The sequence below is a fragment of the Takifugu flavidus genome, chromosome 17 (genome assembly GCF_003711565.1).
Source record: "Takifugu flavidus isolate HTHZ2018 chromosome 17, ASM371156v2, whole genome shotgun sequence".
Taxonomy (NCBI): domain Eukaryota; kingdom Metazoa; phylum Chordata; class Actinopteri; order Tetraodontiformes; family Tetraodontidae; genus Takifugu; species Takifugu flavidus.
In genome coordinates, this window is record NC_079536.1 from 6386020 (window position 1) to 6413735 (window position 27716).

At 46.3% G+C, this 27716-nt stretch overlaps 1 protein-coding gene across 4 annotated transcripts; it reads left to right on the forward strand.

Annotated features, from left to right (window-relative positions):
* Positions 1–1862: 1862 nt before the first annotated feature.
* On the forward strand, positions 1863–27400 carry sulf1 (sulfatase 1). 4 transcript variants are annotated; one of them, XM_057012592.1, is made up of 21 exons: positions 1864–2317; positions 10379–10638; positions 10975–11214; positions 11641–11792; positions 14231–14400; positions 16540–16690; positions 16765–16940; positions 17058–17186; positions 17622–17678; positions 19388–19514; positions 20696–20903; positions 21255–21501; positions 21587–21683; positions 21776–21870; positions 21983–22054; positions 22609–22781; positions 22859–23001; positions 23077–23200; positions 24078–24111; positions 24902–24952; positions 25567–25877. In XM_057012592.1, the coding sequence occupies exons 2-21, from the start codon at positions 10470–10472 to the stop codon at positions 25598–25600; spliced, it is 2649 nt and encodes an 882-aa protein (XP_056868572.1). In that variant the 5' UTR covers positions 1864–2317; positions 10379–10469; the 3' UTR covers positions 25601–25877. The 4 variants fall into 4 exon arrangements, with proteins under 4 accessions (XP_056868570.1, XP_056868571.1, XP_056868572.1 ...); XM_057012593.1 differs by lacking the exon at positions 24902–24952 and having other exon boundaries at positions 1865–2317; XM_057012590.1 differs by lacking the exons at positions 24078–24111; positions 24902–24952 and having other exon boundaries at positions 1863–2317; positions 25567–27400.
* The last annotated feature ends 316 nt before the right edge of the window (positions 27401–27716 follow it).

The window sequence follows — 27716 nt, forward strand, 5'->3', positions numbered from 1 at the left end:
CGGCTGAGTCTGAATTCTTTGTCGTTGAGTTGGAGTGGAGGGGTATTGCCAGAGAAGCACTTGCCCCCCTGCAGGTCATTCAGTCATTCATGAGATGAGGCCATTTCAGACCTCGCCGCACCCTGTTGTTGCTGCTATGTTCATCAGAAAGAAAATGGAAAATGGTGATGAGGGAATTGTGTTCCCAAAGAAGTTTCCTGCATTTTGCTCTGGTTTCTAGGTGTATAATTTGTGAGAATTGCATTTGATGTTTTCCACAACCTGATAACCTTTTCTGTCTCAATGGATTTATCATGTTTACAGATGTGCTCAGCTTATGAATAAAAACACCCCCCCCCCCTCCCAGTAGCGCAGCCATCTTTAATCCAGTAAAGAGCATAGGGATTTGGTTGCCCCTGGCCTGCCCGAAGGCCCTTTGGAAACCTCTCGGCCGTGAGAATGGGGGCTGGGGGTCTGAGGTGTGGGTTTGGATGTGTGTAGCCATGCAGGAGGGGCTAGGGACAGTCTTTGTGAATTTAGTTAATCTAATTTGAGCTCTTTTCCCCTAAGGCCCTTTTTTCTCCCTCACGGCTGCCCCTGTTTTAAAACATCACTACAAGCTGGGGAAAGTTTCACGTGTCTCTGGAGAAAATAGGCTTTGTTGGGTTTAATCCAATATCCTGATATGGGACATGAGCACCTACTGGAAAACAGTGGGCCAGGCCTTCTCTTGTCATTAATACGTTTGCAAATTATGCAAATCTAGCTTACAGGAAAAAACGGTGCTTGCTAATACAAGTTTAATGTTTATAATGGATGAAAAGATGTTGGATGAATGTTGATCAATGACTGTTACAAACCATGCGTGAAGCTGTTTGAATGTAAACGGAGCACTTTCAAACCTTTTCTTTGCAGGTTCACACCTCTGATTAACTCACCGCGATGCTGTCGGATATCAAGCCCGTGTTAACTAATTACTGCTTCCCTTTGATGCTGCTCCTGAATATCATCAGGGTCTTGTAATCCCCTTTTAATGGATCACTGAGTAGACAGAGGTTCAGGAATAAAAGATTAATGTGACTGTTTCTCACTTAATTTTCTGCGATTGGCATGAATGGGCTGAAACTTGGTTCTTTCCTTTAGGAAATGCCCTGATGATGGTGTTAATGATGCAAAATGTTTGCATTGTCTTTATGCTGCCATCTAGTTGTAAAACCAATACCTTCTCTTATCTGTCCTCCTTTTCCTCTTTCTTTCTTCTCCTTTCAATAGCTGTAATTTTAGTGCCTTCCCCTCTGCCCTTCTTCTTTCCATTTTATCTTAAGGCAATAGGTGGTGAAGGGCAGGAATGCAGCCAAGAGACTGTAAGGATTTATCACATGGAGGTGTGAAGGCTGCTGCCTGTTCTTCTGTGCTCGCAGATGTAACAGTTTAGTGCCAACAGCATTCCCACCAGGCTTTTATTGCTTTTCAGGTGGAATCTTTAGCGCACAAACTCAGCGCCTGCAGGGGGATGCGAGGGAGGAAAGGGTCAGGGAGAGAGGTTCAAATATTTTGTGTCTACTGAGTACTCAGACAGGATTTCAGAAGTTCAGAAGTCATTAAAATGTGTGTGTTTGAGTTCAGCTGCAGTGATACTTCATATAGAGAGCAGAAGCAGATTGTGTCTGCATCTTTTTTATTATGTTTTTGCTTTTTCCATGAAGACTCTTCTCTGTCTGTAAGTCTGGCTGTCCCCCCCCCCCCCCCCACAGTTGCTCTCTCTCTCTCTCTCTCTCTCTGTACTGTTGCTGTCTCTCTCCCCTCCCATTCCTTCTCTTTCCACACCTCTCACTCTCCCTGTCCCTTCCTCCTACCCTGCCTCTCAGGTTACGATGACTGGGGGTTTTCTTGCTCCCATCTCGTGGAGTTTCTCTGCACGTTTGTGTGTGACCGTGTGTGCATGTGCGTACGTGTTTATGTCTGTGTGTCTCCCCTCAGTGCTGAGCCGTGTCCTTGTCCCTGCCTCCTGGCAGCGAGGAGCCACCCAGCAGCCGGTCTGTGATTGGGCAGGGGAGTGGGGTTCTTGACACAGCGCAGCGCTGACTGCTCCAGGACGTGTTTCAACAGATGGTCGAGGTTAGAGAGTGTCATCACATCGGCGAGAGGATTAGAGGAGAGAGGTTGTCTTCCAGGAGCTGTGTGGTCCCCACTACCATTCAGCTCAAAATCCCAGCAGCAAGGTACAAGCCCCTCTATGAGCGACGGGAGATCTGGTGAAGAAACACGAGAGGGAAGGCAGAGAGGAATCCTCACTCACTCACTCACCCGGCCAGCTCTCCGCTCCCCTGCTTTTCAGGTACTGGCATTTTTCAGTCTGCTTCTTCATTTTTCCTTTTTGCTCTGTTCTCGGGCTTTGCAGCCTCTGTCCTTGCTGCTCTGCTCCGGCAGTGCCAATGAGTTCATGGTGTCCATGGCACACAGTCCAGAATGGGTTCACCAGTGCAGAGTTTATGTTGTCTGTACAGCAGCACTGTGTTTGCTGGACTTCATAGTTTTCTCCCTGAATGACAGGAATTCCCTCCATCGCAAATTCCTCAGTCTCAGGGGATTAGAAAGCAGCACATTCCATTAATGTCATATTTTCCCACTCATCGGGCACCCTTTGTTCGATTTTAAGTTTGTGAGTGAAAGGGAAAATCTTTAAATTGAAACAATTTAGAAATTCATGTGAATCATGACAGTGGCGCCATCCTGTTGTTTTAGACATATACAACATACAGCCAAGTGTGGATTTTAGTTTAGTTGGAGCACTTACATGGTGAAACTATAGAGAGCAGTTGTTTTCTGAAGACATCTGTCAGGTCCATTAAAGCACTGGTTGAGGCTCGATTATTCTAGATTTCCATAAGTAGGTGTGACATTTAGCAATCCCTCACTTCAGCTCTGATAAGTTTTTCATAAATCTTGGGCTGAGTGCACCTCTGGCAGATTGTGTCAGTGTCCGGCAAATGGATGAGCTGCTGAAGAGCGCTTTCCGCACAAACTGTCAGGGCTAAGTAGAGAGCAGAGACTGGGAGAATGTATACATCACTCCAGCTATTTAGCTCAAGTCAAGTGAAAAGAGAAACTTGCCAGCAGAGTGGGAATATGATGTATAGTATTTATATCCAACTCCGGGCACTCTGTGTGCGTGTTTGCGTGCGTGTGTGTGTGTGTGAGGTGTTTGCTAATGGAGATTGTGCAGCTGTGAAAGGCTGTGTGGACAGCAGCCGGTCTGAGAAGAGCTGAGGTTGTACGGGTGAAAGCTGCTGTTGTGTGAATTCGTGTTTACTCAGGTAAACCAGCCATAGCTGCGCTTCCTGCTTGTTACTTGAATTTTTTTAACAGAACCACCAATAGCCTGTGATGACTGCTACTTAAAGCCCGTAGAGAGTCTTTCGTTTTGTTTTTTTGTTTCTTAAATGCAATGCACATGCTTTCAGCAAACAGTGAATAGAACTTGTCAGAGCTAAAAGACATTGAAGATGCATGGATTAAAAAGTATTGATTGCAGTTTTGAATTTATCCTTTAGATTTAGCTGTAGTCCTCTTTATAGCCGATCGCTAAGAAAAACTACAGACCGGCTTCCATTAAATGTTTGCTGTACCAGTTTCCGTTACTAAGCAAAAAAAGCTATAGAAGAATCAATCTGACCTAGCGGCACAGTGATTTCATTTGTGATTACCTTACCCACTATATAGTGAAGCAGCTTTGGGCTTTTCTTCCCCTTTTTCAGCCATGACTGCCAGCTGAAAGGAGAGGGGAGATCCTTTAAACTGTTTAGCTCCACTGGGTTACAAACAAGAGCACGAGCAGCTGCTGCAAATAATTAAGTTCTGGTGGGGGGGTACGTACTCGCCAAGACAAACGTTCCAGTAGCAGCGCTGCCATCACTTGAATCTACCGTGTGTGTGTGTGTGTGTGTGTGTGTGTGTGTGTGTGTGTGTGTGTGTGTGTGTGTGTGTGTGTGTGTATGTGTATGTGTATGTGTATGTGTATGTGTGTGTGTGTGTGTATGTGTGTGTGTGTGTGTGTGTGTGTGTGTGTGTGTTTATTGTGAGTGTCCCCATTGAATTAAAGGTTTCCTAGACTACTGGCATGACTTCACGTAGGCAAAGTGATCAACAAGCTTAATCACAGTCATAGGAGACTTTATAATTAGTGATTCACATCACATGATTGTGACCCAGATACTTTATATGTGTTAGTTACGTACAGTTAACATACGTATGTGAGCAGTGTCACATGATTTTCCATTGTCTGTATCTCATTTCTCATTATCTCTAGACGTGTAATTATCCTTCCTACCAATCACCGCTCCAGGTTTATGTCAGACTGTTATCATGCTCCAATGACAGTGTACAGTATAACCTCTGGTTAATCCCACAATAAAAGCTCATGAATTCAGTCAATTCAAGCAGTGGATCTGAGGAACGTCCTGAGCGCGGTTTACATTTCTGTAAATGTTTGTTTGATCAGATTGTGCCCAGTTGCTGTGTTTCTTTTTGAAAGAATAATTCCAGCTAAATCACAGCATTCCTCACGCTGGCCTGATCACATAGTAGTGCCGGAGCAGATGGTGCCATCCTGTCGCTACAAATGGCCAGTGTTAGTTAGCATCTGGTATGCTTTTATTTATAGTTGATCTGCAAAGGCTATCTTTAGATGAGTCAGCCACTTTCTCAGTCCCTTTGTTGTTATTAAAGAACAGTCGCCGCCGCCGCCATCATCGCCTGTTCTCATGTCCTTGACTTTGAGATCAGGCCGTGGGGAAATATGGCATACATATTTGGATGCACAAAGACGCACAGCATTAGCTATTCTGGAGTTATCAGGTTGCTCACAATTGAAGCCCCATGTGTTTGTTCAGCCTCTCATTTGAGCACCAAAGGTCAGGAGATGTAAATATCACATTTGGCTCACCAGTGGCAGGAATGCGTGAGCCTAAGAGAACGGGCCATTTTCACTCCTCTGTATTATTTCTGTATATCTGTCAGTTGTTTCTTTAGCCCGGATGAGGAGGTGTAGGAGTTCTCAGTAGATTCTCTGGCTCAATAGCAGGGATTGACCCTTGACCAGGTCCTTGTAATTTTGTGCTTAGGATGAATAGGAAAAGAGGAGATGCACAGTTCCTGTGAGGCATCATTTATTAACGTGAGCTTTTAGCCAATAAATGGGGGGGAAAGAGGATTTTAATGCTTTTTGTCTGATGTCCGGAGAGCTTTTGTTCAAATGTCAGCGCACTGAGATGCAGCACGGGCTTAAGGGGGTAGAAAGGGAACGCCGGGTCAAAAGAGGCACAAAAGGGGGAAGTGGCATAAAATAGAAGAGGTGAAGATAAGTACAGGTGTGAATTTGTGATTAATGGAGGAAAGAAGGAGACTTAAGTGGGCTGAAAACCCCGTTGATCTTGTTGTGGTCATTGGCTTGATCTCGTGCACGTGTTGTAGAGTGTCACTCACACGTGCGTGTGTTTGAAACACGCGGACTCAAACTTAATCTCTTTGTGGCCCGGGCGTATACAAAAGAGAAACGTGGAAAAACGTGTGCTCGCACACTATCCACAAGCTTAACCTCCCTCCATCTTCAAACCCCGGAGGGGCTTCACTGTCCCTGCTTTGTCATCTCTACTTGTCCAGTAATCCCCTCCCCAGGGAGAAGCAATCTGTTTTAGATTTGAAAGAGAAAGGGCTCTGTCTGTATCACGTACAATTAAGCAGCCATCAGACTTCGTCAGCCTAAGTTGGGAGGGAGAAGTTCTGCCGCTGGGGGGGTTGTCCCTTTTATCCGCCGACTTGCCAGAATGGAGATAATGGGGAAGGGGGGTTGGAGGGATAGGAGCGGACGAGTGGGTGAGAGTGTTGGGGAGGAAGGGGGGGGGGGGCAGAAGGTATGAATACGTTTTTCACCCCTCCATCTCACTCCGCGGCTCAACTAATAGAAGCCAGCGTGTGTTTGTTTCAGCTCTTCTGCTTCCTTTCTTCCCTTATCCCCCGGAGCAGGCGGACACATTCAGGCGCTGCCAGCCCTCGTTTCATGTGTATCTATGCGTGTGCGTGTAAAATGGGCTATATTTGTTGAGCGGGCCTTGTTGCTGTGGGTCGCCCTCACTCACTTGGAGGATTTTGCGACGTTGATGGTTGTGCTGTTGTAGCATTTAATGATTGTGCTAATGAAATGCAGCCCCACACGATACAATGTCTTCACCCAGCTCCCCTTCGCCCCGTTGCTGTAAGTTGCCTCCTCAAAATGTAACCTTTTGGAAAGGTTACGTTTCGGATTTTTAGTGGAATTGGTTCTTCAGAAGATATTGAATTTATTGATTTTACTTTTTTTTTTGCCAAGCAGGATAAAGTTAATAGAATTACCAATGATGTTACGGCATGCTTTGGAAAGACGCGCATGGAGCCAGAGGCAATGGCAAGGAGGTCTCCCCTGTGTACAAATTACAGGTTGCATGTCTGTTTGTTTCTCACTCTAGTTTTTCATTGACTCAATGTGTCTAATGACTAACACATACAGAGTAGACGGAATCCAAATCCACGCACGCATATATGCCCACAGGCCGGGACAGGCGGCGCTGGGGAACAGGCACAGGTGCAGTTGCACAAATGCATTTTTATGAGTGGTATCGTGTTGGTTTGTCATAGCCGTGGCGTATGTTTATGGCACCCAGGGTCATACTGGCTGGTTCTCATGGTCTATGTTTGTCTACAGTTCCAAGAGAATGTGCCTGCACATGTTCCACATTTTTGGGGTGTTTAGTTTCATATGCCAGCAGTAACAGCACCCTGAGCCACCACCACCACCACCACCTCACCTTGAGGAATGTTTTTTTTTTACCATTTTTCTTTGATTCCCACCAATTTGGGTTTTATGTAAATACCAAAATTATTGTTTTAGTCTGTTAAAATCTGTAAATATCCCAAGGTTATCTGTTTAACATTCATTTCTTCTCTCTCCCTCCCTCCTCCTTCCATATTTGCCACCATGCTGCTGATTTAATGGAAAATAACCCAGTGCCAACCTCTTTCTTCATGACAATTACCTCAGTGGAAACCATTGAAGCAATTTGCCATAGCTCTCTTGTGGTAAGAGAAATAATTTATATGATGACTTTAAGAGACAAGAAAACCAGCCATGAGTGAGAAGTATGATCTTCTCCATCATGTTGCCAACTTTCTCTGGAGTGTGACTCTCAAAGAGAAAGTGATTGCAGAATTCTGCCTGTAAATATTCCGCTATGCTCGTCAGCATGGCATTCCAGGAATCATATGCATTTTTCAATCATTTGCGTCTTAGTTTGCTGAGAACTCCTTCATTATTTCCAACAGACCACCTGCTGACTCACAAGCTTTCCCCACTTTGAAGTCTTGTAGACCTGGATTCATTTAATTATACACCAAGTTGCTGCCATGATACTGACGGAGTGCATCAGAGTACATTACGGAGCTGGGACTTTTGTGCCTGTTTTAAATGTACATAATTTGGGAAGGGTTAAACAGGTTGCAGGCATTCCTGATTGCCTTCCACCCGGTTTTCATCCTTGGATTTTTTTTTTTCACGTAACCTACAGCCCTTGAGTATTTCGGACAAGAAAAGCAGGGAAGTTAAGAGTCTTAAAGCACCAAAGTCTAAGCATTTTATGATTTGAGGGCCACAGGCCAGCGAATGTTCAGGACAGAGCTCTCCTTCACTGAGTTCACTGTGGATGACAGTTGGGCCTTGACTGCTACAAAGTGCTGCTTTTGCACTGCCATACCTCTGAATTTGCATTTTTAGCATGGCATTTGCAATTATATGAAGATAGACCCTAAAATCCTGTCCATGCAACAGTTTATATTGGCCTCTGCTGTAGAGAGGTGCAAGGCAAAGAGAGAGGGAAGAAGAGAATTTATTGCGGCATGACCATCTGGTTTGACTTACACGTTAAAATCCTGCATCTAAAACCTCCATGTTCAATCATTTCAATTAAATTCAAACACGCTGTGAGCAGACACTCCAAATGACAAATATGGTGCCCTAAGACATGTCATTCAGCATGTTTCCATATTGACAAATGCGCTTTTGCGATTATATGCATCTACTGCCTTTGGTAGTGGCCGATGAAACGTGTACATTACCACTGCTGTTCAACAGCCTCTGCTGGAGGTGGCCTGATTAGTGTAGATGAAATGAACATAGTCCAACCACAGACTGCTCTTACATGTTTGTAACGTGCATGTCTCTGTTATGAGCCCCTTTCATTCAGATTTTCTTCCCATAGCTTTTCCCCCCTTTAACCCTGGTTTGTGGGTAGCCTCACGTCTCTGAGGTTAGGTTAAACAAGCCACCATCAAAGCCATATTACCACTTGGGTCAGAGGAGGGTCGCGGTGCAGCAGGGTGTGTGGTTTGAGGCCCACACTGGAGGGCATAGCTTGCTAACCAGCCAAAGTGTGCTGCCCTAGATGGGTAGACAAGCAGCAACCCCATTATATTCAGCTTTACGTGGTGCATAATGCACTGCTGTAAATCACTGAGCAGCGCATGTGCCAAGCGAGAGTAAGAAAGAGGAGCTGCTTTCTGAGAGTAAAAAAAGGAAAAACTTTACTTTCATTAAAGTCAAGATTAGCGGAGTGTTGAGGGTTGCCCGATGTGTTGATGGCCATTAATCTGAAAATTGCACATCTTTTAGGCATTTGGCAGCTGTACGTTTGAAATCTCTATAGTAGTCTTTTGGTTCCAGTCCTTTGAACCCCTGGCCATTTCACTTTTGTCCTGCCCCTCCAAAATATTCTTCAGCTTAACCATAATAAGTACAGTAAAGGGTCATTTAAAGGGTCATTGATGCTAATCCTCCAAAACATCGTGAGAGTGGAAACAATGGTCTCTCCAGTCCCCCGGATGTCCAGGAATAAAGACCTTTTTTGTTGTGCAGATGTATAAAAGAGGCCTGTTCTACTTATATCATTGCTAGATGAAATCAAAAAATGTCTCATAGAAAGTGGAAACGTCATTAAAATGTCTTGAGCTCCTATTCTCACGCAGATTTTAAAATGAGGTCATGATATTGGCATACTTACATGTGGAAGGTGGGTAACGTTTGAAGTTTACTGCCCAGATACATAATTTTCAGAGTTTTGGTAAGTTTCCTTTTATTGCTTATATTATTTATAGTCTGGATGCTTCTTTTAGCTTGAATGTCCTCCAGCATTTTTAAAACTGGATTTAAACAAATTCTGTGTTTTTGGTTACGACCCCAAAGTCTGGCAGTTTAAACGGGCTGATCTAATTTGGTTAACATGACGATGATCCTGACAATTGGCCCAGAATTAAACTGACAATTCTGGCCATCTTAGATTAGGCAACACTTACGTTCTCAATATCTGCATGACACAGGAACAATTTCCTGTTACGAGGGTTTGCTCTAAGTGCACATTTCCCAGACATGTTTTGGTATCAGTGAGGTATAAATGCGTAAGTGGGGAAAAAAGGATCAAGTTAAACTGAGTTCAGACTGGACGGATCCAAATGCCGTCACATCCTTATTATTCTTATTCCTGTACAGGAACTGATACGCAGTTGGCTGACCACATCAGTGCCAGACGGTTTGCATCACTCTGTGAAACTTGTCTGTTTTCTCACTTGTGAGTTGAACGAAGGGGCTGTTGCTGGGAACCAGTGAGCCACTGGCATGTAAAATTGAATTTGCACCGGGTGCTAACATTACACCTATTGGTGGATTAGTTTACAGTTGATTTCAAGTCATCCACAGACTGAAAAAGACACTGATGATAATTGCATGACCAATTGTGAGGCTGCTGTGTGAGTAAGGGTCTGCAAAGAGCTGGGAGGAATCTGTGTTAAACTGTGAGTGACGACAGTGGCCTTAGGGTTAATGTAGCGGAACCCCCGCTCCAACCTCCCGTGCCCCCTCCCCCCTCTGGTGTGGTCCCATCCTCCCAACCGACCTTCTGTCAAGCTTGACTCATGGGGAAGAGAGACTTTTGAGTGACGGGTTGAAAGTGCCTTGCCATTGGCTGGGCAGGGAGAGTGGGTGTGGCTGTTTCGACAGCAGGCAGCCAATGGAACGCACTTGGAACAGCAAAGTGGACGACACCTCTGCAGCAGGGCAGAAAAACTCTGCCATGGCACAGAAGAAGAGGGTGAAAAACCCCAAATAAGATCAGGCAGCATGTAAGACGAGATAAAATGAGGCTTATTATGTTCTCAAAGGCCAGGTTTTTGATGTTTGCTAGTAGTAGCTTCGGGGTTACTTTACTCTGAGTAGGTAAGTTAAGACGTATGAGACCATCACATGCAATATGAAAATAAACTGTTTGAACTGATGTATTAATGACAGTAATGCAATTAAATCTTTTATTCTTTATTCTAGCACAGCTGCAGGAGTAGCAGGAGTGCATAGCCTGGCTGGACCTCTTACACCCTCTCGCCATCTTCCATCCACCCATCCCAGGTCAGACACCATGCTGATGGTGGCTTGGTTGGTCCTGCTGTCTCTGGAATGGGCTCCAGGCAGCCTGGCCTTTATCACCACCAGAGCTCAGGGTCTGAGGGGTCGCATCCAGAGAGACCGCAGGAACATCAGGCCCAACATTATCCTCATCATGACCGACGACCAGGACGTTGAGTTGGGTGGGTTGGCACGCTTCCTTGTTTTTAATGGAATAATACAGGCTGTGTTTACTTTCCTGTAGGTGTTGTTTTTGCTATTATAGTTTAATGATTTGTTTCCTATTGTTCTCTCTACTCTCTGTGGTTCACCTTCGTGTTTGGTCGGGTTTTTCTCCACAATGAAATATTAATTGGGGGCCACAAGCCGGAGCCGAATGACCATCTGGCTTGTTAACTACTGAATTATGATTATTATTTGCAGAAATTAAGGGCTCAGAAAAGGAAATAAAATGGCTATTTTGGCATGTGCTGAAAATGTCTTAATCAGAAACAATAACTCAACATCCTGTGCTACAGGTTCTCTACAGGTAATGAATAAAACCCGCAAAATCATGGAAGACGGGGGCACAACCTTCACCAACGCCTTTGTCACCACACCCATGTGCTGCCCGTCACGGTCCTCCATGTTGACGGGCAAGTACGTCCACAACCACAACACTTACACCAACAACGAGAACTGCTCCTCGCCGTCCTGGCAGGCACAGCACGAACCGCGCTCCTTTGCCGTCTATCTCAACAACACTGGATACAGGACAGGTTGGTGAAGAAAAATGCAGGACTTTATTCACTTTTTGAGCAATCGGGAAGCTGTAAAATGCTGCCCTTTTCTTGGGTTTAATATCGATCCCTCTTTTCTGCACAACACCAGCCTGCCAGACTGGCTGGTGTGAGGAATGCAAACACAGTGAGGCTGCAGTCACGTCTCATTGAACTGTATCTGTATGAATGTCGTGCAGTCATCGGACTGGAGAAGTCTGCCGTGCACAACAGCACGGCCTGTGGTTTTCAGTCCGGTGCGCTGGTTAGCACATGCAATTTCTGTGGGGCGTTCAAACCTCAAGCCTCACCTGTGAGAGTGTTAAGATCTAAAAGTAAAAAAGATCTAGATTAAATCGTCAGAGGCGATAAAGCAGAAAGTATTTTCATGGGGGTAACAGCACATTTTTTCCTCTCATTCTTCAGGCTTCTTTGGCAAGTACCTCAATGAATACAACGGCAGTTACATCCCACCTGGGTGGCGCGAATGGGTTGGATTGATAAAAAATTCCCGCTTCTATAATTACACTGTCTGTCGGAACGGTTACAAGGAGAAGCATGGTGCAGAATATGCTAAGGTATGTGTTCCCATCATTTCTAAAAAAGGGGCTATTAAGTCAATCGCCCATTTGTTTCCTTTTTATGACCTAATGTAAAGAGTTTGCCTGACAAATTGCAGGTTCCACTACACTTATAAATACAGGGAGAGGAGCACTTGACTTATCATGGTTTAGTGATCCAGGCGTACAGGAATTCTCATTGGAGAATCAAAGGGAATGAACCGCCGTGAGGTGGCGTCTACGCTTTCTTCACCTTCCTTTTATTATCGTGCACCCTACTCGATACACTTAAACATGCTTCGAAGATGCCGTAAATGCCACTCTGTGTTTTTTTTTCTTTTGTCTCTCTTTCTGTCAACCAGTCTTTTTTTAAAACTTTTTTTTACATATTGTGATTTATCGAAACAATAAAAAATGAGGGGAAATTTCAGTTAGCCACGGTTCGGCTCTGGATACGAACACTGTGCCATCTCTGTTGGTGCTGAATGGCACTGGTAATCAATCTTCCCCAAATGTTTCTGCAAGAGCTGTCAGTTTATTTTTGTAACTCCGTGCCAATATGTTCCTAGGTGCCGTCGCCCCCGAGTATACCAGGAATTCATGTGGCTTTGCAGTTTGGATAGATGTCAAATTTCATGATGGGTTGCCCAAAAGATGGGAAAACAAATGTTTGGACTGCTATTCCTCTGCCAACCTAGACTTCAGTCTAATGTTACCCACAAGTTGAGGCCAAGGTGTTTACAAGACATGGGTTTGGTCAGCAGATTGTGGTTTTAAACCAAATGGACACACTATTTGCAATTTACTGCCAAAAGCCATTAAACCTCCAACACTGGGACAAACACGTCTTCTCTATTTAGATTCCCATAGGGTGAGAAGGTCGCGATATCCTATTCTAAATGTTATTGGTATATAAAATCAATATAAGTCATCTTGCCTTGTAATTTTCTTCGATTGGTTTACATTTTTCTTTTATCTGGGGAAAAGGTATCGCAGTTTTGGCCTTTTGTGACATGTATTGCTCCTTTGACTTCCAAGAAATAGACTATCACAAAGAAACAAAGCAACCCGCTTCAAAAACCACATTTAATATTTTGGTACTGACAGTGCCAGCAGAACTTTGCTCTGATTAGAAATCAAGCTGCTTGAGAAAGCAACGGCCTCTGGAGAAAATTTGGTAATTTAAAGCCCATGCCCTGCAACACTGACGTTCCAGCCATGTATGTAATAAACACAAAAACACAATGTCAATTCAAATAGACATTTAATTAAAAGGGGTCTGTATCATGTGACTTCCTCTTAGACGCCATCCTCTTCAAATCCAGCTTTTCTAGAAAACTGATACTCTTCACCGCCTTGATCATTTCATCACAGTTAGCCAAGCATTCCCCAAGACACTGCCACTTCCACTTCCTTTTGACCTGCCAGAGACCTTGGCAGCTGGGGCACATGGATGAAAGTATGAGAATGCTTTGCCATGTGCAGGCAGCCACCAGCCTGCATGAGCACGTGCAGCCTGCCAGGCCATTAAAGCTGGCTTTAAAATCTATTAATAGAGGTGGGCTAATTCAGCCAAAAACACTTCTGACATCTTAAGGAAATCGCCATTTACCCTTTCAGGCTGAACCGGAACATCCTTCCGGATATTCTGTGCCCGATATTAGTCTGCCAAGGCTTCAGGTAGTATGGCTGATTTATGTTTGGAAACCTGGTAAATTCTATGACAATTTTAGATCAGAGGGTGACATACTGTGAACTCGCCATGGCTGGGAAAAAGTTTAGAAAAAAGGGGGTTGTTTTCAAGGTCCACATAAAGTAATTCAGCTATCCTCCCTGGCTATGGAATTAATATTCCAAAACATGGATGTTTGCTTCCATTTGGAACCTTTCTGTCCCTTTCTGGTACATGAAAAACTCATTGTTCATTCCAGGTCATACCGAGAATAAAGCCTGAGGTTCCCATCCTTCGGGGTTATTGAGGTCCCTGATATGAACTTTCCAATGAGTAGGAAAGAAAACATGTTAAATGAAGAGGGGTGAAAAATGAAGCTAAATAGGAGAAAACCAATAGTCCTGCGAGGGGTTAGAGCCGTCATAATAACATACCATTTGAGAGCGCCAGGCTCCTCTCGCCATCAAGTAGTGTCACATTCAATAGTGCAGAGATTCACTGATGAGGCAACAGCTCATGCACTGTATATACAAACACTCCAGCACACACACACGCACACACACACACCGGCAAGCTGCCAGCTGTTGACTCGACAGATTGGTAGCGGAGTGTACTCAATGGCCCCGGTTCATATCCCCGCTGGCCCTATTCTATTTATTTGAAAATCACTAGACGAGGAAAAATCTGCCATGATGATTGAAATGAATTTTATCAAAGCTTGTGTTGTTTTGAAAATCTCCCTTTCTACCTTAATGACGGTATTTGTGCTCCCCCCCTTCCCCAGGATTATTTCACAGATCTCATCACCAACGACAGCATCAACTTCTTCCGAATTTCCAAACGGATGTTTCCTCACCGTCCCGTCATGATGGTCATTAGTCACGCGGCCCCTCACGGCCCAGAGGACTCGGCTCCGCAGTATGCCGATCACTTCCCAAACGCTTCCCAACACATGTAAGTTACATTCTGGCTCACATTCTCCCACTTGCTCAGACACAGACTGTACATCAATCATTGATGTTTGCATACGGACGTTTAGAGTAAACACAGACAGCCTGTCCGCCTTTGAGGGTTTTCTTTTTGTAATTTTCTCTAATTCACACTCGCCCTCCATCACCACTGATGACAAGTTGCTTAAAAGCTTCTAGGGCCAGTCTCTTGGCAAGTGTGAAGTCAGAAATGATTTATCATCTAAGAATAGCGGGGGCACATACCATTTTAAAACATCTTGTTTATGGAGCACTGTGCCCATGCCAAGTTCACGCTGGCCTCCCACAATGCTCGTCGCTCGGTTGTGGCAGCGTTCCATCAAGCTGGGTTGTCCACGCCGGTGTCTGGTAGTTAGGTCGATTGTTTTTTTTCCCCCCTCTTGCGTTCACATCCCACCCCTTCCGTGCCCCCCCCCCCCCTCCGCCTTCTGTGGATCTTGCACAAAGTGCTTCCCAATTCTGTCCCTATCAGTCAGCATTTCGCCTGCAGCTGTAGGAATGCATTGTGGGTTTTGGAGCACCCAATGTGACGTTCTTAATTTTAAGGTCGAGCCACGGGGTGAAGGGGGCGACTGAAAGGGGTCGTCTAAGTGCAGTGTGACTAATATATGTGGTAACGGCAAGGTGGGTAACGGATGACATCCTTGCTAAATTTGGAGATACCTTTTAAAGCATTTGCATGCTCACATGCTGTCTGTTCTTTCACTTTCTGTCCTACACAACTCTTCCTAATTCACAAAGTGGGGAAGAGGCTGCGTGACAGTTAGGGAGGAGCCGCCTCATAAATCAAAGGAGCGTCTGTATTTTGACAGTAACAATAGCAGGGGAGGTTTTGATGTTAATGTCATTAACATTCCTTACTGAAGGTGTCTCTTACATGTGAGCCAAGCTCCTGATTTATTTTAAACACTATAGATGTGCTGCGGTTTCTCAATGGCATGTAGACGGGGGGTGAATAGGAGTTATCCTGGATGACGCTCAGCAAGTTGCTTCAGGGAATTTCTGCAAGCCTCCTGTGGTTGTATGTGTCTCTGTTAGGTTTTCTAAAATCAGGAGTCATTCTGAGGTGAGCCCCAGGGCCCAGGCTGCTATAATCCAAAGCTAACGCCGCAGCACACAACTTATACGCGACAGGTGGCAGGTGTGACCTCTCCTATAGACTTGACTTGTTCCACTGACCTCTGCATTCCTGGTTTCCTGGTGCCCAGGGCCCCATACTTTGGTGGCCCATTGCCCAGAGACAGCTTCCTTTGTGGTGCTTATTAGACCGCCTGGCTGGTGGGTGAAGAGTTCACCCACCACACAATGTAGGCCCAGGGAGGTGAGGTTAGAAGGCAGCTTTGCAAGTCAACGCAGGCTCCTGTATAGGTCTTCATTAATCATCACAGTATTCTGGTCACTGGCTACTCTTTTAGCTTAGCTTAGCTTATTTTAGTTCTGCCACTGAATCCTCACACTACAACATTATTCACAAGAAATTTCTAGTTCACAAACTTTAGCACCATGTGATAAGTCCTTCAAATGCGCAGATCCTCAGTCATTTATCTTTTTTGGTCAGTAGAACAAACCAAATACATTCATGATACAGTATACACACACACACACAAATGTTGGACTACTGTTCTTAGCTTTAGATCACAAGTAGCGATCTGTTCTTCCGGCTTTATCCTTTCCCTCGATTAAACGATGATGCCACATTAGGTTTTTGGAACAGAAACCATTGCAAACTTTACTGTAGGTCTCCATTATTTTCTTAAGCATATGCCAACACTCAAATGAGCGATCTGCGCCAGGAATGCAGCGGAGCCGGGAGACTTGTCTTTATGAGAGAAGGAGAAGTAAAAGAGGTGTGGATAAACAGCTGAGGTGCCCCCTGCTCCCCGTCAGGATTTATTTATGCATGTCCAAAACCAGTGATGACTTGGCACTTATTACTGTACAGAAGATTGCGAAAAGTAGCGGTCACGTGTGTTTTTTGACATTTCAAGTAACTTTTTTTTTTTTTTACTATTACTGTATGGAACTATCAGGTGCCCCTTTGTTCTATTGATCCTGAAGACAGATTTTTTTAAAACCTTTCTTCTGACTTTTTGCACCATTCCAGCACCCCAAGCTACAACTATGCTCCGAATATGGACAAACACTGGATCATGCAATACACTGGCCCCATGCGACCAATCCACATGGAGTTCACCAACTTCCTCCATCGAAAGAGGCTGCAGACGCTAATGTCTGTAGACGACTCGGTGCAGAAGGTACGTGTGTGCACCACATTGCGTTTGAACAATTCAGGCTGCGTGGAGTTTTCTCACGGCTGCTTCTTTTACAGGTTTATGACATGCTAGAAGAAACTGGAGAGCTTGAAAACACTTACATAATCTATACCGCCGACCACGGCTACCACATTGGCCAGTTTGGATTGGTCAAGGGCAAATCGATGCCCTATGACTTCGACATCCGCGTGCCGTTCTTCTTAAGAGGACCTAATGTTGAATCAGGGGCAGTGTAAGTAAATAGAAAAGCCATCATCCAAGGTTTCCTTCTGAAAATGCGACCCTCCAACTTCTATTTTGCTGCTTAAGATGAGTGTATGTAATCTTTTTTTTTTTATTTTGCTGGTAGGAACCCTCATCTAGTGCTGAACATTGACTTAGCTCCCACGATTCTCCATATCGCCGGGCTAGACACTCCTCCAGACATGGACGGAAAGTCTCTCCTTAAGCTGCTGGAACAAGAGAGGACTGGCAACAGGTCTGACCGTAATCATTTGTTACTGTAATGGCACTACAATGTTCATATGTGTCATCTTCATGTACGCTTCTATAGCAAATTAGGATTTCATTGTGCTAAATAAGTGTTTTTGGCCCATCTCGGCATCACACAGTCTGAAATTCCCATCTTTATGGGATTTTGCTGAGGTTATTCCTATTTCCCATAAAATTTGTTGGCAGGTTTAATCAGGTTTCCCCAGCTGACCCAGATGTACAAACATCATCAGATGAGAGTGCAAAACCTTTGTCCTTCACCAGACATTTGTGCAATACTCAGTCTGTGTTTCTGCCAGCTGCATTGCAGAGTAGTTTTAGAGAAACTAAACTCCAGATTCATTTACCTGCATCTTAGACTCACTTCTCCTAATGCTGAGGGCATAGGCCAAATGATGATATCCATTCCCCCCACCCACAGGTTCAAGCCCAACCGGAAACCCAAAGTCTGGAGAGACACATTCCTTGTGGAACGAGGGTAAGATTGCGTCACACATAACTACATTTCCTAATCATATGTTATCTGAGAGACGAAGAATGGAATAAAGACTGGAATATATATATATATTTGTATTGAAGAGACAAAAAATTCTGACAGTTTATTTAAGAGGTGCTGATTTGTAACTTTTAACACAAGCTAAACAAACAGTGTTCTGACAGGGCTTTGCATAAGTGAGCACATAATGGAGGCCCTAATCCTCCCGTTCCTGTCATGTTGGGAATGGACAAATCATTTTTAGTAACCTGCTCGCTGCAGACTCGCATAATAAACAAAGATTATACAGGCTGGGGGTGAGGCTACTTGAGGAATGGCTACAAGTCCAAACCTCCGTGTGTCCGCAGTTCTTCCGGGGTGGAACCTTACAGCCACGGGAGTCCGCGCTAGACAGGATGTGATCCTGTGAACCACGCGCTAATCCTAATTTAATGTCCACCCTGCTGCCAAATGAATGATGGAGAAACCACTTCCTTTGATCTGATGGCCCAAATAACTGATTAAAAGGGGCAAAATGAAGTCCATAAGAAAGAAAAGACATCTGGAGGGAGGTTTCAAAGCAGGAATGACATACATTATCTGGCAGATTTCAGCCTGCACGTGTAATGGCATTGCTTTGTATTACATTACGCAATGGACTCTATTACAGTTGTTTTTTCACATCACCGCTGTTGTGTTGCCCTTCAATATCCCTTCAATTGATTCTTTTCTCTCCCTAAATTAAAAAAAAAAAAGCCCTCCTGGCATATGCTTGTGAGGCTGCAACGAGCTGCTTTTTATGAAATGAATAGACTGTGACCTACGACCCACGGGAGCTTTAGCTCATTTAATCCATTCCTCATTTAATCCATACTTATTTAGAAATGCTGAGATTAGCCTTTGCAACCCTTCCATTCCATTACTTTTAGGCACAGATGTGTGTTAGTGCTACAATGTTCTCGCTTGTCATGGTGTGTCTGTAACCGTCGTGTATTACCTTACACTACTGACTTGTTTGCAAATCCAATCATCTCTGTAATGCAGCGATCAAGGGTGACATCCCAGCAATGTTAGCTGTTTAATCACTCTTGGCTGGAGGAGAGCGGCCACAGCCAAGCCAGTGTGTGAACTTTGGCTCTTTTCCTCTCGAACGGGATGGGATTGGACAACACGACAGACCCCTCTTAAAGGGCTCGTTCTGTGCAGCTTCATCGCCGACATTATGCCTGCGTGTCGTCAGCGGCCAGGCCGTGTTGGCAGACGGTAGGGGATTGAGAGGGGGGTAGGCGGTAGTTTAGAATTGCCTCTGCAGAAGCTCCGCCAGTTTGTGTTGGTAGCAGAGGGAAGGAGGGCAGGGCAGCTGGTCGCGATGCCAAGCTGAGGTCAAACAGTTTGGCCTGTAGCTGCTGCGAGGCTGCGCTGAACTCTGTGCCCAGACCCTCTGGCACAACACAGATACTACATAAATTATCCTTTCACTGGCAATGACCATGAGAAGCACACAGGAGGGACTGTTGCAGGGGGAAAAAGGACAAGAGCCTCTTAAATGGAATAACACTCCAATTCAGCCCAATGGCATTTTAATGATTAAAAGAGGACAGTGCTGCCTCTCCAGACTGCATTAGAAATGTTACAACACCAAGACGCAGCTTGTAATAAAGCCCTTCGGCGACGCTCATCATTTCATCGTGCTTTATATTCGTGCGGCGCAGGAAGATCCTGAGAAAGAAGGACGACTCGGCGAGCACGCAGCACACCAACAGCCTCCCCAAGTACAAGAAGGTGAAAGAAACCTGCCAACAAGCCGAATTCCAAACACCGTGCGAACAACCTGGACAGGTAAGGCCACCACATCGTCTCTGAGCGTCAAACTGTCGCAAACCAATAATCCATTCCTCTAAAGTCTTGGTTCCTAGCGGCACTTAGTTGCACCCAGTCGGCTCCAGTTCACTTCAGTCATGACAAACACGTTGCGTTCATTAATTACTTCAGCGTGTTTTATTGCATGTGGTTTTGGTGCACAGAGTACACGCTGTGAAAACTGGTTAGACGGCGTTAAATCAGAGTTTCTGAAGGACAGGCCGTTGTGATCGGGATCCAGTTTATGGCCTGTGGTCACGTAAATATGCTGCGTGCATGTGATGGGAATCGTTTTAAATGATTGCTTTGTTTTCTTGTTGTTCGTTTAATTCTCTGTTTATCAGGACGTCCTTTGTCCTCGGTGACCCTCGGTAAGAACAAATCGAACGATCAATTTAAAGCAGTAATGAAAAGACAGTCAGGGGTGATAAAAGTGTTTTGTCGAGTGTTTTCTTAAATACTTCTCCCAACTTTGCTACTTTTTGGTCCGACCCGAGGGGAAGTTTTCCACTGGTACGTCAGTCGTTAAACCCTGAGACAGACCAGATTATTGGAACGCCACGGCTTCTTACGTGTTTCTCCTGTGGAGGTTTTGCAGCCATTTTTCACAGTCAATCATTAGTAATCGTTTTATTTATTTGAGGCCACACAGGTTTACCCAGCGGGGACGCCCAGGAACCTACATTACAGGAGTCTTGCTCAGGGTCTCCTCCAGCCCTGCTTTACTGCTGCGGTTTGACTGAACCCACGGGAGGAAGGGTCAGAGACGAGGTTAAAGAAAGACAGAGATAGTTTCTGTCCATTACTGTCCGTTCCAGCCATAATTGATGTAACAGCCCCGCTGGTCTCTTAGAACCGTCATCGCTGTACGAGCCGTCCAAAAGTAACCCGATCTGCCACGCGGCCCTTTGTTTGGACCCCGGTTCCCACACTCACCACTGATCTGCACGGTGGTCTGCGGATGTGTCTCTTCCATTTATGCCTTTCCGGCAATACTAAATTATTTTCAGCTTTCTCTTCCCCGTGGAAACGGTTGGACAGAAAGCCCACGGATGCAGACGAGTGTTTGAGCTCTGCCAGCAACCTGTTGACATGAATAAAATGAATGCCCGCTAAAGATCCCTCTTCTGATTTTCTCCGCTCTCTGTGGTTGTCGACAGAAATGGCACTGCGTGGAGGAGATCACCGGCAAGTGGAGGATTCAGAAGTGCAAAGGCAGCCCCAAAGAAAGCTCCAGGAAGCGAGTCCGCAGCCTGAGGCCTCGCAGCGGTTACGACAACGGAGAGAGGGGCTGCGACTGCGGCGAAGCTGCCTTCAAACCCTCCAAAGTGGAGAGACGTTCTCACAGGCAGCTCTCATCCGGGCAGCGTGAGTGCACACAGATGGGCTTATTAACATTCAGTATGATATAAGATTGTAAAAAAATGTGCAGGGTGATTTTTAAGAAAAAATTGTGTTATTTCCATTTTAGTCTTTTAGAAGTTAAAACATTTAAATTAATTCAAGGGTTTTAATTTCCTTTGGATGATTTTAGAGGCGTCTGCCCTGAGTTGGCATTCTTCGTCTTGAGTGTTTTAGTGCCCTCTAGCGGTGCCGGGAAGATCTGCAACTGGAATCGACGAAACGACAAAGTCACAAAAGCATAAATGTATATTATCCTCCTGAAACGTTAATCCCAAACAAATAACACATAGGGTGTCATCTGCTTTGCTTGTATAGGTTATCGGCCACGTTTCGTCCACACCCGTCCGGCCAGGTCTCTGTCTGTGGAGTTTGAAGGTCAGATTTACGACATTGACCTCCAAGCAGATGATCAGTCGGGCATACGCCGCCGTGCCATTTCAAAGCGTCACCACAACGCGGAGGACCCAGAGTACGACCTGGGCTCGGACGACGGCTCAGAGGAGATGCTGGGGGACGATACTAATGCTGTCGGATACCCGAACTCGCTGAAAGTCACCCACAAGTATGGAAGAGTCCCTGAAGCATTGAGATGTGTCGTTTATCCTGTAACAGTGACGCATGTGACACGTTTTTACGTCTGCGTTCAGGTGTTTCATCCTAATGAACGACAGCGTCCGCTGTGAAAGAGAGATCTATCAGTCCTCCAGAGCATGGAAAGACCATAAGAGTTACGTGGACCAGGAGGTGGGTTCATAAGGAACTGTTAACCTAACACACACACACACACACGCACTGATGTGTCATTTAAGATTCATTATTTGCATATCTGCCACCAGATTGAAACTCTCCAAGACAAAATCAAAAACCTGCGAGAGGTCAGAGGTCACCTGAAGAGGACGCGGCCGGAGGAGTGCGACTGTGACGGGAAAAGGTTTTTAGCGAAATCTCTTAAATTCCTCCACGCACAGAATAAAGCTGCTGTAACGGCCCGATGTGGCGCTGTGAAAGGGGTCCTGAGCCGCTTCCTTTGTTTATCCGTGCAGCTATTACACCAGAGGAGACAAAAACAAGGCGGAGAGGACGAAGAACAGGAAAGATCAGCTCCACCCCTTTAAGTGAGTGTGCTACCTTTTCCTCTAAATCGAGGGCCGTCTTGTGTTATATGATGCTAAATGCAGGACGGCGCATTAGTTGTCATCACCTTGGCTCACCTTCACGCGGTTCTTCCTCCCAGGCGGCCATTTTAACATGTACGCGCGTGTTTTATTTGATGTCTGCGGTCCCTAAAGGAAGCTCGTTATGTAGACGCTGTCAGTCAGGGTTTGCTCTCCGGACTGCGCTTAAATCATGCAGCAGATGCGCGGGCCCCCGTTTCATGTGCGTGTCTGGAACAGATTGAGTCACATGGAAAGATAGGATGACTCGACAGACGGGGAAATGGTTGCGCGCCTCACGCGGCGTGATCGACTTGCGCCGGGAAACGCTGAGAGCGGCTTGTGCCAATAGGGAGCAGCTGTCTCTTGTCTTTTAATGAAGGGAGGAAAAAGGACACGGAGAATCAGGGCCTGGCGCGAGCGCTGCCCCCTGTTGGCGCCCGCGAGGGCGGCGGCTGATGCCGCCGTTGAAAGGGGCCGTTTTTCTGACCCGCTGGCGCTCTTCTGTCCCGCAGGGAGACGGCGCAGGAAGCAGACGGGAAGGCCCAGCTGTACAACGAGATCCGCAGGAGGAAAAAGGAGAGGAAGGAGAAAAAGCGGCAGAGGAAGGGAGACGACTGCAGCCTGCCCGGGCTCACGTGCTTCACACACAACAACGACCACTGGCAGACGGCGCCGTTCTGGTCACGTACGTGGCGTTCATTAGCATTCATCCTTGAGAGTTAGCATTGGTACTGACCACATTCCATCCCCGCTCCTGTCCAGTGGGTCCATTCTGCGCGTGCACGAGCTCCAACAACAACACCTACTGGTGCCTGAGGACCATCAACGAGACGCACAACACGCTGTTCTGCGAGTTCTCCACCGGCTTCCTGGAGTATTTTGACCTCAACAGCGACCCGTACCAGGTAGGCCCACGCCGCTTTCACCCGTCTCTGCTTCAGCGTTCTGAACGTTGACCGTTTAACCCCCCCCCGCCACAGCTGACCAACGGCGTGTACACGGTGGACCGCGACATCCTCAACACGCTCCACGCTCAGCTCATGGAGATGCGCAGCTGCCAAGGCTACAAGCAGTGCAACCCTCGACCCAAAGGCGCGGACGCAGGTAAAAAGGCCCCGCTTTACGGCACATAAACGCACCGCGTTTGGTCTAATCCGACGCCTCGTGCTGCGTTCGAGTGAGACTGTTTGGGTTTGTGTGCATGCTGCATGCGTCTGGCCACCAGAGTCTGGATGGGCGTTGGATGTTTTCGCCGTGATGTCACTTCCTCACGAAAATTTTATCCTCATTTGTGCTCCGCTGGCACACGAACACCGCCCAAAGATCGGACCGTAAACCCGACGACGGCGACTCCGATCCGACGACCGAATATCCAGGGGGATGAGAAGGGAACGTCTGTGATTACCAGCTGGAGAGCGGAGCCCTGAGGCGGCAGAACCGCTGCGAATTAACCGATAAAGTTTCAGTCTTGGCAAGAAGGCGCTGTCAAAGCCTCGTCTCACGAGGCAGCCGAGGCTCTGCCGCCGCCGCTCCGCTCGCCTTCCAGCAGCTCCGACCACGGATAATGGCCGCTGCGGTCTCATCAAGTGTTGTTTTCTCTGGAGGAATGCTGATTTTAACCGGTCCGGTTGACTCCACGCAGCAGTTCTTTATAGAACGTGACAATCACCACTTGACTGGATAATCACGTGTGTTTGCTTTTAAAAACGGAAAAGTGTGGGGGGGGGGAAGGGGGACAAACAACACCTCACAAATATCCCGACCCGTCTCCTCTGTCGGCTTCAATTCTCGCACTTTTCCCGTTTTCCATCCTCCAAAGCTCTCCCTTTTCCTCGTTCTGAGCGTGGATGAATGCATTTCTCCGTAGGGAGTCGCAGCTGTGCATGAAGAACTCTTCAGCGTGAATGATTCCATTTATCTCCCTCCAGTATCTCCCTGAATCAAAGCATTAACAATCGATTGCTTTTATTTTCCCGATCAGGAGGTAAAGATGGAGGAAGCTATGAGCCACACAGGTATTCACCAATTTTTTGTTTTCTTCGTCAGTGGCTTTTTCTTTAACACCTGCATGGGCCGCACCGCCTCATCCGCACTAATACATCCATCTGTGGAGCGCTGGCACCTAATCTGTGGCTGCATGCTCGGAACAAGCTAACGCATCATGTCTGATGTTTTTTTTTATTATCCCCCCTCTCATTAAAGCAGCTTTATTTTGTTGTCAAATGTGTGCACATCATCTGTCTGCAGCCTTTTCAACGAAATATCGTCCCACAGATGTAAAAATATACTCTGGAGCTGATCAGTCTTCCGAAAGCATGGCTAAAAAAAAGGACTGGCTCATGCTAGCTGCTACATATGTGCTTTTAGACGCAGCCGATCAAGTGCACGTGAATGACGATGCATGACACTGTGTGATCCTCCCCTCATACATCTCATTTGTCATGAACCAAAAAAAAAAATCCACTTTTTGGGAAATTCCACGCTTTCTTGCTGAGAGGCTGATGGGAAAAATAGCAAACTGCAGCCTGAAATTGTCCAGTTTTCTGCTCGTCCTGGCTGCCATTTCGTCCTCACTCTCACAACACGAATGAGCCGATTTCCCAAAATGTTAAGCGATGCGTATATCACATTACCATATAAAACCCCCCACGCCATCTTGACCATCTCCACCAGTGAACGTTAGCTTTCCATTCCTCGCTCGTAATGTTAGCTAGTGGTAGAATGGACACCTGAGTTGCTGTGTCCTCTCTGTCCTCCCACTGACTTCTGCCATTTTGATCTGTGTCTTTGGCACCTGCTTACCAGGCAGCAGCAGCATCGAAAATGGTCAAAGAGGAGACCGAGCTTATCCTTTCTGTGAGTGTCCAAGTCTATTTAAACGCCACCTCTGTTCTCCAGCCGCTGTAGCTCCGAGGAAAGCCCACCTAAGAGAGTCTGACGCTTCTTCTCTTCAGTTTTGACTCGCTAGCATCAACCTGAGCCCAGTTTTGGTTTAGCTTTTCGCTGTGTTTTTATTTCCATTTGCCTCTTTCGGTTCCTTTTTTAAGAGCGCACCATTCAGCACCAGCATTTCCTTTTGACTTGAGCTTCTTCCAGTTTTGTTGATCTCATCGCTGCTGTTTCCTCTGCTTAAGTTATTTTATTCCAGGTTGTCTTTGCATTGCTACCCAGACCGGCATTATTGTTTTGAACTTCTTGCAGTCCTTGTTTGCAGCTATGCTAGGCTTTTAGCAAGGATCATTATTTTGATTCTTTTTTTTTTTTGCAGTCTGTGAAATTGTAAGGCAGCATGTTTTTGCACTACTGGTGGCTTCAGCTTAGCGTTGCTGGTGTGTGTTTCTAACTCTCTTTTGGGGGTTCGAACCCCCTGAAACTGGCTGAGAGAGCTGCAGCTGGGCACGGCTGCATGGTGTGTGGCTAAACCTGAAACATGGGCAGGTTCTGACGCTTTCTGTCTCTGTTTCTGGCAGCGCACAGCCCGTATGGGACGGACGACAGGGTTAAACTCCCCAACTTGACAGACGAGGAGGTGAACTGGCAGGGACTGGAGGATCTGTACAGTATAAACGAAAGCCTTTACGAATGTAGGCCTGACAGCAGCCCCAGCCCAGACAACTGGGTCAACTTTCAGAAGGATGTAGATAAAATGTTTGCACTGCGACGTCTTTTTAAAATATTCAACCGAACCCACACCTTTGACGAGTCCACCCTAGCAGAGCTGGGCTCCGGGGCCGGGGGTGGAGGCCCTGAAGAGGGCAGCGGAGAGGAGCTGGTTGACCTGGCCACGGAGGCCCGCCTCACCACCCCCGCCCCCAGCAGAACGCCACCAGCACCGCCACACACAGCCAGGCCCGCGCCGGAAAGGAAACCGGAACCAGTTGTCAATGACATTCCCGAGAGGCTTTCGGACGAACCCGCCGGGCCTGCGACGCCGTCGCTGGCGGCCTCCGGCGGAGGCAGAGTCCTGCAGAGCAACATGTGGGCACAGCTGGAGGAGATGGAAGGAGAAGTGTTCAGCGGGAACGGGCTGATGGAGCTGGAGACCCATCACAGCAACCTGCTGCGCACCCACAGCAGCCGGCAGGGCCACCTCGAGCCCGGCCCGGGTCCCGGAGGGGAACTTCTGGGCCTGAGCCCTGAAGAGGAGGACATATTCCAGGCCCAAGGCTACCTCCCTTTCTCCCCACAGACGCTGAGCCCCCCCACCACCCAGACTAGCAGGTCGACCCTGCAGGCGCTGGCACGCGCGGCGCTCGGCCCCCCCTCGGACTTTGAGGGCAGCGGCGCTCTGCCCCCAAGCCTCCAATCAGACACTGTGAGACAGACGCGTCGGCCCCCCGGCCAATGAGCTGCTAGATCACATCGACGCCACGATTGAGAGATGAGCTCGCCAAAAACACTGGCGAGTGACACCGCCTCAGCCAGTAAGAGTTGTATAATGAGTATTAAATTTATTGTTTATTTTTATACTGGTGCCTACATATAAACATGTAAACAGTGTTATATATGAAATGAAAAAGCCTTAATGCAGCTAAACTTAAGTATTGCGATTGCATATGATAAAATCCATATGGATGACACTATTGATTTTTTTTTAAAGTTTTTTTTTTTTTTTTAATGGAAAAATGAGTGTAAGTGGTGAAACCATTTCAGCTTTTAGATTTAGCCAGTTTTTAAGTGTGCTCCAATTCAATTAAACTGTTACCGTGACCCTAAATAAACACGCAAGAGCAATATTTGACCCCCAAACGCACTTTTATTTTTGATTTCCGCCGTTTTGGCCTGTTTGTGGTGCGACGTGCATGTGGCGCGTCTGGAAATAACCGACTGGCCGTAAACGCGCCGTCAGACGCACCAGCGGTTTTCACCCTTCGCGCTCACCACCCTCAAGGGTCAAAAATGGTCTTGTCACAAAGGTCACATGTTCATCATTTGGTGCGGCGCTGTTCGGAGGAACTGGAGTCTTTTCGATGATCAGTGGTGTTCAATGGGACTGGAGCTCCGTTTAAACTGGTCCCAGTGCGGCAGATTCTCTTCACACGAGCTGCGGGCACCTGTTTCAAGGTCACCGAAGCCAAAATATCAAACGCCTGGAGGTGTTTCTCCCCCCTGCTGTTGGCGGTAGTCTTGGTGCTAACAAAGAATGAGCGACTTGTTGACGTCTGATCCTGTAAACAGCCCATGATGTCTTTTTCTCTCTTTCTCAACAGTGTGTAACTTTAGAGCAAAGCTGGTTTCAGGAAAGCTGCGAATGAAGCTGTTCAATAAATACTTTCAGCATTCCTGCTGATGGTTGTGCTTCAACTGTTGTTCCGTGGCATGTATTTGTAATTTTTTAAATATTTGTTCTCGTTGTTTTTGTTATTTTTATGAGCACGCCCTAAGATATTTCCCCCAACACCTTCATGTCTCTTTAAAAAATGCATGCAAGATTAAAGAGCCAAAGGAAACATTTCTAATGTTCATTAAATAGAGTATGATTTAAATAGATTAGTTTGGGTAATAAATCCTCTTTATACATCGGAGTAATCAAACTCTATTAAAGTCTGACATTCATACCATGGTGCAATTCTCTCATCGCCCACCAGATGGCACTAAACCCCACCCACGGATCAACCTC

Coding starts and splice junctions, on each gene's coding strand:
- sulf1 (XM_057012590.1), top strand. CDS start 10,470: ATGCTGATGGTGGCTTGGTTGGTCCTGCTGTCTCTGGAATGGGCTCCA. Junction 19,515..20,695: donor CGTGCGAACAACCTGGACAG/GTAAGGCCACCA, acceptor GGTTGTCGACAG/AAATGGCACTGCGTGGAGGA. Junction 21,871..21,982: donor TGCGACTGTGACGGGAAAAG/GTTTTTAGCGAA, acceptor TTATCCGTGCAG/CTATTACACCAGAGGAGACA.